Here is a 12,684-nt window from a genome sequence, read left to right on the forward strand (position 1 = left end):
CGTGGCTTTTGTTGTCACGCTTGAGTTTGTTTCGCCCATGGATCTCCTGCGGCGTTACTTTTGGTTGTGGTTGATACTCGGTGTTACTGTCGGCTGTTTGCTCACCGCCATCCTTTTCGTTTTGGTCAACATGTGCGTCCGTCGAAGGGGTTGGTTTTGTTCACACTTGTTTCCTATTCACATGTTATCTAGGAGATTGCTTTCTTTCTTTCTTTCTTTCTTTCTTTCTTTCTTTCTTTCTTCCTCTCTTTCTCTCTTTCCTTTTTTCTTTGCTTCTTTCTTTCTTTGATTCTTTTTTTCTTTGATTCTTTCTTTCTCTCTTTCACTCTTTCTTTCTTACTTTCTTTCTTTCTGTCTTTCTTTCTTTCTTTACTTCGTTCTTTAATTCTTTGCTTCTTTGTTTACTTCATTTTTTCTTTCTTCACTTCTTTATTTCTTTCTTCACTTTTTTACTTCTTTCTATCTTTCTTTCTTTCTTTCTTTACTTCTTTCTTTCTTCACTTCTTTACTTATTTACTTCTTTCTTTACTTCTTTCTTTTTTCATTTTTTTCTTTCTTTCTTTCTATACTTCTTTACTTCTTTCCTTCTTTACTTCTTTACTTCTTTCTTTTTTCATTTTTTTCTTTCTTTCTTTCTTTACTTCTTTACTTCTTTACTTCTTTACTTCTTTACTTCTTTACTTCTTTACTTCTTTACTTCTTTACTTCTTTACTTCTTTCTTTACTTCTTTCTTTACTTTTTTCTTTCTTTCTTCACTTCTTTACTTCTTTCTTTACTTCGTTCTTTCTTTCTTTACTTTTTTCTTTCTTTCTTTCTCTTTCTCTTTCTTTCTCTCTTTCTTTCTTCACTTCTTTTCTTCTTAACTTCTTTCTTAACTTCTTTCTTTTTTTTATTTATTTCCTTCTTTACATCTTTCTTTACTTTGTTCTTTCTTTCTTTACTTCTTTCTTCCTTTCTTTCTTTCTCCCTTTCTTTCTCTCTTTCTTTCTCTCTTTCTTTCTTCACTTCTTTACTTCTTTCTTGACTTCCTTTTTTTACTTTTTTCTTTTTTCTTTTTTCACTTCTTTACTTCTTTCTCTCTTTCTTTCTTCATTTCTTTACTTCTTTCTTGACTTCTTTTTGTACTTCTTTCTTTTTTTCTTTTTTCACTTCTTTCTTTTTTTCTTTCTTTATTTTTCCCTTTCTTTCTTTCTTTCTTTCTTTCTCTATTTCTATCTTCACTTCTTCACTTCTTTACTTTTTTCTTTACTTCTTTCTTTTTTTTCCTTTTTTTCTTTCTTCGCTTCTTTACTTCTTTCTTTTTTTTCCTTTTTTTCTTTCTTCGCTTCTTTACTTCTTTCTTTACTTCTTTCCAAATTCAAAAGACATGATAAACAATGTTTTGTATTTGATCGGCTCAAATTGAGGTTTGTCGGTTGCTTTGGGAAATGGAGATGATCATTTTAGGAATTTCTGATTCCGTTGCATCATTATTGTGCTCTTTTCTCGCTCGATGTTTGTTTTCACAGAGAAACGGCGATTGGCGCAGCTCCACAGAGACTCCAAAGACAAGTAAATATTTCTTCATCAAATTATCGACGCTTTCAACCCAATTAGGGTCATTGAAGGGACATGGAGGACATAGCGTAGGTAGAGCAAACTTTGAATTGCTAAATATATATACATTATATATCCCGCGACCCTACCGAGGATAAGCGGTGTAGCTAATGAGATGATATATATATATATATATATATATATATATATATATATATATATATATTTAGAGAGAGAGAGAGAGAGAGAGAGAGAGAGAGAGAGAGAGAGAGAGAGAGAGAGATGGATATAGATATAGATGGATATAGATATAGATGGATGTAGATGGAAATAGGGTATAGAGATAGATGGATAGAGATAAATGGATAGATGGATAGAGATATAGAGATAAATAGATATAGAGATAGAGATAGATGGATATAGATGGATATACATATAGATGGATATGGAGATAGAGACAGATGGATATAGATATAGATGGGTATAGAGATTGATATAGATGGATATAGAGATAGATGGATATAGAGATAGAGATAGATGGATAGAGATAGATGGATAGAGATATAGAGATGGATGGATATAGAAATAGATATACATGGATATAGATATAGATGGGTATAGAGATTGATATAGATGGATATATAGATAGATGGATATAGAGATAGATGGATATAGAGATAGATGGATATAGAGATAGATGGATATAGATGGATATAGAGATAGAGATAGATGGATATAGATGGATATAGAAATAGAGGGATATAGATAGTTATAGAAATAGATGGATATAGATGGATATAGAGATAGATGGATATAGATGGATATAGAGATGGATGGATATAGATGGATATAGAGATAGATGGATATAGATGGATATAGAGATAGATGGATATAGAGATAGATGGATATAGAGATAGATGGATATAGAGATAGATAGATGGATATAGATGGATACAGATATAGATGGATATAGAGATGGATGGATATAGATGGATATAAAGATAGATGGATATAGATGGATATAGAGATAGATAGATGGATATAGATGGATATACATATAGATGGATATAGAGATGGATGGATATAGATGGATATAGATGGATATAGAGATGGATGGATATAGAGATAGATAGATAGATGGATATAGATGGATATAGATATAGATGGATATAGAGATAGGTAGATATAGATGGATATAGATGGATATAGATGGATGGATAGATAGATAGATAGATAGATAGATAGATAGATAGATAGATAGATAGATAGATAGATAGATAGATAGATAGATAGATAGACAGATAGATAGATAGATAGATAGATAGATAGATAGATAGATAGATAGATAGATAGATAGATAGATAGATAGATAGATAGATAGATAGATAGATAGATAGATAGATAGATAGATAGATAGATAGATAGATAGATAGATAGATAGATAGATAGATAGATAGATAGATAGATAGATACTCCAAGTAAGTAATCCACCATTTATTTGAGCGTTTATTGATCAGTGCAATTCCTTCATTCTATTCATTCTTCCATCACTTGTATTTTGAGTGTTCTGAAACATTGATTTCGTCAGCCCATATGAATATATAAACAACTGTCAACTTACAGCATTTTCCATAACATTTTCTACCATTTTAGATCGGATAGAAAAGTTCCATTTCTCTTAACGTCAATATTGCTGACTTTCATCATTTAAGAAAAGAATAATCAGCACTCCTATCTCCAAATTAGATTTACTTTTAAAACTAAAAGAAACATAACTTCCTTTGTGTCTTTCAGGGAGCATCAAATCCAAGAACAGACCCAGATTACCCCAGATTTGCCTCCTCGCACCCAGTTCCTCTTACCTGGTAAATTCCCTTTTTTTTTTCCTTAACACGATAGCCGTTTTTATAATAAATGCCGAGGATTGTTTTTCAAACAACAAAATCCAAAGAAGAAGAAGAATATTTGAATGAATAAAACTTTATTTCAAACGTAAGAGGCAGCAGGACTACCCATTGCTAACTGTCCTGATTTGTGCAATAAAAAGACAAAACATGGGAGCTTGAGCCAGAGGGGACAAGCCTCCGATCTCAAAGCTCCCATTTGTCTGCCCGAACTATAAGTTGTGCAGCCCATGTCTATTTTGTGTTCTAATTAAAAGTTATCTCTATGTGATTGTAACTCCATTTATTTGACTTCTGTTTAGTTTTCACCATTATCAAAAATATATGTATTCACTTTATTACTTTGTTGATAAATATAGATCTAGATTAGGGGTGTCAAACTCATTTTAACTCGGGGGCCACAAGATAAAACAAACATTCTGTCGAGGGCCGGACTAGTAGATCAAAGAGAGAAAAAGAGGGATAAAGAAACAAGAGAAAGAGGGAGGGAAAAGGAGAGAGAGCGGGACAAAGAAAGAAAAAAGTCGTGAGAGGAGGAAAAGAAAGGGAGAGGAAGAAAGAAATCCAAAGAGAAATAGAAAGACAGAAGGAGAGAAAAGCGAAAAGTAAGCGCAAAGGATAGGAAGAGAGAAAGAGAAAAGAGGGAAAAGGAAAAAAGTTAGAGCAAAAGAAGTTAAAAAAACACAGAGAGAGAAAGAGACAAAGAGCAACAAAGGAAGAGAAAAAGAGAGACACAGAGAGTGAAAGAGACAGAGACAGAGTGGGAGAAAAGGGGTGGAAAAGAGAGAGAGAAAAAGAAATACAAGTACGGTGTCTTTGTTCGAGGCACCTGGCTTTGGCAACATCACATATGACATATTTTAACCTGCATCTTGTTTTTCTCTTGCGCTTCTTTGAGTGTTGTCTCGCGGGCCGGATCCAATCCCTTAGCGGGCCTGATCTGGCCCGCAGGCCGCCTGTTTGACACCTGTGGTCTAGGCGAATGGGTCCTTATTTCCTGTTCCCCGCCCCGCTACGTGACACTGATCAGTAAACAGGGTTGGGTAGGGTTACTTTAACAGGATTACTTTCAATGACTTTTGGATGACTCCAATACCAAATATGCTAATAAAAGACAAAAGAAACAAAATATGAATCAAATGATGACTCACAACACGTGGTAAGCTTTCTCTCCTGGCTTTGATCTCTTTGATCTTTGGCAAAACGAACATCAAATGCCACAGAAACAAAATGAAAATAAATCCAAACAGCTTGCCGACATCATTTTTGCCGTTCCGTGTGTTCCGTTACTCCCCAAGCCTGCACAAAATGGAGTCATTTTATTCATATTTACTTTCTTTTGTCTTATTAGCATATTTGGTATTGGAGTCATCCAAAAGTAACTGAAAGTAATCCAGTTCAAGTAACCCTACCCAACCCTTTAAGGTGGGGCCCCAAATAGCAATAAATGATTATTGTCACGCATGCTTTGCTAAACATTGTGTTTGGAATTTCTTTTTTAGAGGCCCAGAGTTACGAGAACCTTGCGGAGATTCCGATATCCCATTATCCACATGAGCATAAGCAGAACATGGCCGCCCTTCCTAGGCATATGGAAATTGTGGACCAGCACAAGTACTTTCATTGCGACCAGACCTTGTCCCACTTTCACATCCAGGAGAAGTACCTGACACATCTCCACAACCTGGATGAGAGCCTGACAGTCTATGAGCAAATTGGTGAAGAGCAACCAGACTACCTGCAGGTGGAGGACCAAGCAGAAGAATCCTTCCCTTCGCTTCCGTCGTATGAGGAAGTCTTGGAGTTGGAGGAAGACACAGGTGAGGACTATGACGACATTGGAGATGAAGACCAAGACGAGGACTACGACGATGTTGACTGAGTCTTGATTTCGGAGATGGTTTCTTTGATGAACATAGGGCTCAAGGGCCCGTCGGACGATTTAATTCAGCCCGCCCTAAATTTCTGAGTTGGTCAAAAAACGAAGCGGGTCCCTGGGCAATGTTCCCTCTAATTTTGTCCAAACGTTCACACAAAGTCAGTGAGCAACGCTTGAAACAACAGTGAGCAACGGCAATCCCAAGTGTGGCAACTAAATCATTATCAAACATGTCCAAAACTTGACATCAAGTTACATTTTGCTGAGTTTCCGGCAATGCAAAAAAAATTTTCACTTTTGAATGAATTGACTAAATGTATTATATTATGTTGTATTATTTACTTTTTTCCTTTGTTTGTTTCTTTTATTTTTCTGGCTTTTTTTCTGAATTTTTCCTTCTTTTTTCTCTTCCTTTTGTTTCTTTTTTCCTCAGCTTTTCACTACTTTTTCATTTTGGATTTTTTTTCTTTTTTGTTCTATTCCCCCCCCCTTCCTTTAAGTCATTTTGTGCATAATTTTACATAATATTTGGTCACGTTGGGATGAAAGAAGCAAAAACAACCTGGAGAGCCGTTTGGGACCCGAAAGAGCCGGTTCTTTTTAGTGAGCCGAGCCGAAGAAGCCGGTTCTCGAAAAACTCTACTGACTTTACTCAACTTGGTTCTACTTCGACACTGACTTCAAAATACCGCATTTAGACCACAACGTCGGGGGAACCCGTGTATTTTTACCTTCATGTACTGTAACTTTGACTTAATTGGCTTCTTAATTATCAATTTCAAGCCCTTATTTTTGTGAGCTGGCTCGATATTCTTGTGCGCTGAGAATGTGCAGGCTGTGCGCGATTGCGCACGCGCGCAACTTAGAAAGAACATTGTCTCTGGGTCATTTCTATCGCAATCTATAAATAAATGCAAACCAAATGCTCTTTCTGACCGCTAGAGGGCAATGTTGAGATTGTATAGCGTGGTGAGTTGGTTCAGGTGTAAAATTGCATTCACTCAACTGTTCAAATCAACCAATGAACACATTCAATGCCGAAGGTGAATATTTTTTTACCCCATTGCTTGTGAATAAATGTTTTATGTTTATGTGGGTTGGTTTGGACACATGGAGAGGATGGATGAGGAGCAAATGAGGATCTACAGAGCAAAAGTCAATGGAAGGAGACCAAGAGGAAGGCCGCCATTGACGTGGATGGATGGTGTTATGAGTGCACTGCAGGAAAGAGGTCGAAATATAGTGGAAGCAAGAGCTCTTGTTGGTGATAGGAATGATTGTGAAAGGATAGTGGGATGTTTGGACGTGTTCTAAGGGATGGGCAGGGCACCTGTATGATGCGGCAGGGGTAAACCAGTGAAAGCTGTCGGGCCCTGCTGTTGAACAAAAGAATGTGTTGTGTCACCCTGACCAGAGTGACACAATACTTATAGAATAGAATAGAAAAGAATATACCTTTATTGTCATTGTTACAAAATGGGTTAACATATTGTGACAACGAAATTGGGCATAACACTCCAGTTTCACACATTCACCGTGAGGTAAAAAAGCCAAGAAGATAAAGGAACAGAGAAGATAAGCTTATAAAACAGTGAGGATAAGGTTATAGTTATAATTTACACAAAACATAACAGGCTCTGCAAGCATAATAAAAACAACAACAATAATAATATTAATAAAGTAATATCAGCACTGTAAGCCTAAATCCACGGTGTAATAGCTATATCCTTAGGGATGCAGATGACACAAGAAAAGGCACCCGATATCATCTCATTATCACACAATTTTTAGGGTACCAGAGACAAATGTTAGTGAGAAAATAGGGAAAACAGAAAGTTGTCCTGAAAGATAGGAATACACCAAAAAAAGCACAGCGAGGGGAAAAGTTTATTTGGTGAAACTGAAGACAATGAATAAATACTTTGATGAACACATTGGCATATTTGTCGTTTGGGAACCTACGCTACACGCTAGGCAAACTTTTGTGACTCCTGACTCTATCTTGCCCTGTTCTCCATCTAAATCCCGTTGCCGACCTTTTTCTGAACCCATTGATGGATTTTATATGATTGAATACAAGTTACGTTTATTGAGTGCAATTTCAAAGTTACATATTTACTTTTTCCATATTTTGCTGAAAGTATTCCAGTTCCCGCAAAAATATTTTATACAGCTGATGCTATATTTTGCTAGTTATTTTATTTTTTTTGTCCTTCTGTTTTGTACAGCCCTTTGAGACTTTTTGTGATAAAGGGCTACACAAAAAATATGACTTGACTTACCGACTGCTCAAATAAAAGTGGTTAGCGCGTGTGCGGCACAGTTCTGAGGTCTTGGGTTCAAATCCAGCTACCGGACTTCCTGTGCGGAGTTTGTATGTTCTCCCCGTGCTTGCGTGGGTTTCCTCCCACATTCCAAAAACATGCATGTCATGTTGATTGGCCTAACCAAAATCAAATTCTCCCTAGGTGTGAACGAGCGAGCGGTTTGTCTGTCCCTGTGTGCCCTGCGATTGGCTGGCAACCAGTTCAGGGTGTCCCCTGCTCATTGCCCGGAGATGGCTGGGATGGGCTCCAGCACCCTCGCGACCCTGCTGAGGATAAGCGGTGCAGATAATGGATGGATAAATGGATCTCATCTCATCTCATGTCATTAGCTGCACCGCTTATCCTCAGTAGGGTCGCGGGGCTGCTGGAGCCCATCCCAGCAATCATCGGGCAGTGGGCAGGGGACACCCTTAACTGGTTGCCAGCCAATCGCAGGGCACACAGGGACAGACAGCTCGCTCATTCACACCTAGGGACAATTTGGACCGGCCAATGCACCTGAAATGCATGTCTTTGGAATGTGGGAGGAAACCGGAGTGCCCGGAGGAAACCCATGCAAGCACGGAGAGAACATACAAACTCCGCACAGGAAGTCCGGTAGCTGGATTTGAACCCACACAGGAGGTTCCCAAGACCTTAGAACTGTGCTGCACACGCGCTAACCACTGCTGCCCTGGATAAATGGATGGTGTCACCAAATCCTTCACTCGACGTTTTATTGTGGCGGGGTCAAACAGGAAGTCAAACCGGAAGTGCTGCGCACACACGCTCGCTTGACGGCGTTGTTTGGAGCATCGCCTTTGCATTCCAACGTGAGTCGCCAGCAGCGGCAGCAGCACGATGTAAGCCGGGCGCGCCGAGGACTTCTTTGGAGAAGAAAGCTCTTTTTATTCGTCCGTTCGAAAGGAACGATGGATTTGAGCGCTTGCCCCGACGGCTACCGATCTCTGAGCACCGGTGAGCTGCGGGAGCTCTTGCAAAGCGAAGACAAAATGGAGCAAATCATCGGACTTAATCAGAAGGTGGGCTGCTGCATTTATTGTTTCACCGCCCTTAAAGTACAACAAGCAATAGTATTTTGCATTTCACGCTTTGTTTTGAATCGACGTTTCGAGAGGACGATCGTTTTCCCGCAGCAAATCCGCTTTCGTATGCTTTGTCGTTCGGCTTAATGGCGAAGGGCTATTTACCATTCTAAACATCGTTTACAACCAAATCAGAAGGAATTCAGTGTCTCTGGTGAAGTAAATGTTGTTTATAATGGCATTTTGTCGCTGTCAGTTGACTACGCTTGCCTAAACCCCTCCGCCCATCGTAAAGTGGGGGATACCCTTCCGTTCCCTGGTCTTTGTGGCTCCACGCAAGACACCGTTTAAAACCTCCGCATTTTTCATGCTTTGACGATGTCATCAAATCCGTGTTCGCGATGACGGGCAGACTTATTGTCTTGCGGGTTTATATTTCGCTCTACAATTCGGCATGGTTTGGAATAACCCCGGCGTTCCATTTGAACGGAAATGTCAACTTTTAGAGTTTCACGTTTGACGCTCCGGTGGCGCAACGGACCCAGTCGACTAAGAAATCAAAGTGTTTTTCGTCGTTGTTTTGTCTCGTCTAGAAAGATCCCACCCATGCCGGATTGGAGATTATCGACAGAACTTTCGAGAATCACCCCGGTTTCATTAAAGTATATGGGCAGGTTTTCAGTAGCGCGTGCTTCGTGAAAATCTTGCGTTTAGTCGAGGGAATTCCGGGCGCTATGCGGCACATGCAGAACATCCTGCACATGGCCCAGAGATGGTTGCTTTCTGGTGACCTGAGAGCTTTCCAAGATGGTCCTCTAAAACATCTTTTGCAGCAAGTTGCGAGACGAATGTTCTGATCATTTGCATGTTCCAAATTCTGCTTATGCAGTCTACGTCTTAACAAAACAACACCCAAAGGAGCACAAGAGAAACATCGGCTGCTGTTTGAAATACGATGTTGACAAAGCCAGGAACCGCTCGTTTTTTAGGGTTGTGTTTCCCAATTAGCAGTTTTTTTAAAGTGTATACTTTATTCTTGTATTTTGTTGTTTATTTGTTTTTGCACGTAAAGGTCCATATTTTGAATAGATGTCTTGTGGTCTCATGCAGGGATTCCAGGTTAAAGTTGCTTAGTATGCGAAAATTGAAATCAGTTAAAAGCTCACAATAACAGCAAAAGAATGAAAAAAATCAGTTATTATAATTTTGTGAAATAATAGAATTTTAGAACACGTATTTATTTATTTTGTGCATAATATTACATTATTATTAGTACTATATTAAATAAAGGATCCCCAACACCTGCCCCTTTTCTTATTTTTTTATTTCTTTTCCTCTTTTTTTTCTTTTCTTATTATTCTTCTGTTGTTCCCGCCCTTGTTTTTTTTTTTTTTTTACCCCTTTTTCCTTCTTTTTTCTTATTTTGTTATTTTTTTCCTAGGTTTTTAATTATTTTTCTTCCTTTTTCCTCCCTATTTTTTCTACTTTTTTACTTCTTTGTTTTCGTTTTTTTTGGGTTCATTTTTCCTCTAGTTTTTTTCTTTTTTTTCTTGCTTTATTATTTTAGTCTTATTTTTCGTTTTGTTGTCTAATTTTGCTTTTTTGTTTTCATTTTACAGACTGCTCTGACATGCCGTTTTTTGGGTGGGCACTCATTAAAAAAGGCCTTTCATTGGCATTGAAATGTCTTTTTTGAAAGTATTAAAATGTGAACACAATAGTAAGATTTAGATTTGTTTGAACTGAAAATATTTCGTAACATTTAGCATTTGTGTTCTTAAAAAAAAAAAATCACCGATCGACTTTGGTGGCAACAAGTATCAAAACGGCGATGTGGTTTCAGTCAGACACAAGTCTTAGGTCTACCCGCAATACACATAAGCAAGGTTTACGTCCGGAAAGTGGACATTTCGTGAAAAAGTTGCTGGCCGTGGCTAAAAGCTGTGCAGGGGATGTTTAATGCGTGCGAGAAATATTTGTTTTAGTGATATTTTTTTGTCCATTTGGTCTTTAATTTGATTTCAAATTCATTCGAAAGTCTTCACAAGTCCTGAATTGAGTAGGAATTTATGTACTATTTAATTCATAGTACATAAATCAGCCCAAATTTGCTGGTTCCGTTCCAAACAGAAGACGCCACATGGGAGCGCTTGATTTAAATACTGTCGCAATACACATTTGGTCCATGGTATTTCCTGCCTGAAAATAAATCTTTTTTACATTTTGGAGTATATACTTCTCAGTGTTATGGTTGCAGTAGGGGATATACAAATCTGAACTTCGATTTTTTTTTTTTACTGCAATTTTTTTTAAGTAGACTGTATTTTCCAAGCCCATCTCTAAAGGGGAAAAGACCGAGACGCGTTGCGGACTTTGCAAAAGATGTCACTTGTTTGTCGAATCCTCAACTCAGTGACTAAAAATGACGCCACATTTGAGAAGGCGGCATAGAATGCGGAGGCAACGCGGACATTGTCGGGGTCTTTCCCAATTTAAATGGACTTCTGCGGCCACCCGGGAGATGTTTGCGGTGACCCGGCAGGCTTAGTTGACGTGAGATAGCAGCAGCAGCTGGATAAACACCGGGAGACAAGTACACGAGAAGACTTTCCTTCAAACAGGTCGGAGAGTTGAGTCCGCAACTTCTACGTTCGGTTGGGAATTAAATATCAAAATGTACCGTTTAGCAAATTGTTCGAATGGGTTATCTGACTCCATTAACCAAACACAACCTACATTCACCTGCACGCTCGTTTCTTGAGGGAAAAGATGAACTGGAAGCTGACATTTCCACACAGGGGCAGATTTAATTTTATTAACAATTTAACTAAGTGTACTCCATCGAAAACAGCCGAATTGGGAAGCCCCTCTTCTGAAGTCCTTTAGCTCTCCTCTCATTGGCCATCTTCTGCCCGCACAATGACGCGCCGACTCCTCCCATGGGCGTGCTATGCCAGCTCGGTAGCCTAGGTGGTAGGGCGCCCGCTCCGAGACTGGGGTTGCTGGTTCAAGCCTCGGCCGGGTCATACCTACGACTCCCTGCTTGGCACTCGGCATTTAAGGGTTGGAATTGGGCGGTTTGGTCACCTAATGACAAAAAATGGCTGCGCCCTGTTTGGCTGCGGCTGCATCGGCGCTACAGTTTAACTGTACGGTCAGGTGTATCGACATTTCGTTCTGTGTGCATGGTTACAAAGATTGACATTAAAAGTAAATTCTATTCTATTCAAGGAAGCCCAACGTGGGGCTTCTCAAAACAACGCCGAGCTTTTCTCAAAACAACGCCTGCCGTCCTCCGTCAGAGTCCTGTTATCAAAATTCCCTAGTCAAACTATTCTGCATTTGGAACAGCGTGACCTGTCATTGAACTTAATCTCAGTCAGTGAATATCTTGCATTAAACTCAACAAATGTAACTTGTGTTTAATCGTATAAAATCCTTTATAGTCAAATGTATAAAATCCTTCAGTACCGATACTCCGCTTTCTTCAATGGTGGGATATGTGGTTTTCTCCTGTGACGGGTTCCTTCGTCCACGCGTAGAGCGACCCCCGTCCACTCAATCTCCGTTCCGTTCAGGCGGCGATGATAGCATTATGCAAAGTGACTGTGTAGTTATGATTCATAACGATGAATCACTGCCTCTTTCGTCTGTTGGCGCTGTATTGAAGAGCAATTGCGGCGTTCTATAATTGCCCGAAGCTTTGAAGACGCCACGCGTCGATAGATCCACCACAAGCTTGAGAGAGAATCTGTGATTCGGCTTCAAGGCCGAAGAGAACTTCCAACCGATTTGAAAACGTACGAGAAAAGGATTCCTGTCATGATTACTGATGAAGGGCGCCTGAGTCTGCTCCGTTGACGCTGATTGGTTGCTTCCTCCTTTTTAAACCCCCGCTTTCCTGGCAACACTCGTCGGATCGTTTGGGAACCTACGCTACACGCTAGGCAAACTTTTGTGACTCTTGACCAGTGCTCCCTCTAAGCTGCGCGCGTGCGCAATCACGCACTGC

General features: G+C 39.3%; 2 protein-coding genes across 3 annotated transcripts in view; both read left to right on the forward strand.

Moving 5' to 3' along the window:
• scimp (SLP adaptor and CSK interacting membrane protein) lies at nt 1–6,248 on the forward strand. Its single transcript, XM_088321368.1, has 4 exons — nt 1–149; nt 1,510–1,552; nt 3,332–3,402; nt 4,944–6,248. The coding sequence occupies exons 1-4, from the start codon at nt 38–40 to the stop codon at nt 5,321–5,323; spliced, it is 606 nt and encodes a 201-aa protein (XP_088177494.1). The 5' UTR covers nt 1–37; the 3' UTR covers nt 5,324–6,248.
• Nucleotides 6,249–8,420: 2,172 nt separating this feature from the next.
• The window catches only part of vps37d (VPS37D subunit of ESCRT-I), a 30,355-nt gene continuing 26,091 nt past the window's right edge, over nt 8,421–12,684 (forward strand). For both annotated transcript variants that reach the window (XM_088321055.1, XM_088321056.1), the window contains exon 1: nt 8,421–8,669. In XM_088321055.1, the coding sequence (XP_088177181.1) occupies nt 8,559–8,669 (111 nt within the window). In that variant the 5' untranslated portion in view covers nt 8,421–8,558. The remainder of the gene's footprint in view (nt 8,670–12,684) is intronic.

The sequence above is a fragment of the Urocampus carinirostris genome, chromosome 17 (genome assembly GCF_059441175.1).
Source record: "Urocampus carinirostris isolate Australia breed hairy pipefish chromosome 17, RoL_Ucar_1.0, whole genome shotgun sequence".
Classification (NCBI taxonomy): domain Eukaryota; kingdom Metazoa; phylum Chordata; class Actinopteri; order Syngnathiformes; family Syngnathidae; genus Urocampus; species Urocampus carinirostris.

Excerpts from the sequence above, each read along its gene's own strand:
- scimp (XM_088321368.1), top strand. The coding sequence starts at position 38 with ATGGATCTCCTGCGGCGTTACTTTTGGTTGTGGTTGATACTCGGTGTT. Across the intron at positions 150-1,509 it reads CATGTGCGTCCGTCGAAGGG|AGAAACGGCGATTGGCGCAG; the intron begins GTTGGTTTTGTT and ends TTGTTTTCACAG. Across the intron at positions 3,403-4,943 it reads CACCCAGTTCCTCTTACCTG|AGGCCCAGAGTTACGAGAAC; the intron begins GTAAATTCCCTT and ends TTTCTTTTTTAG.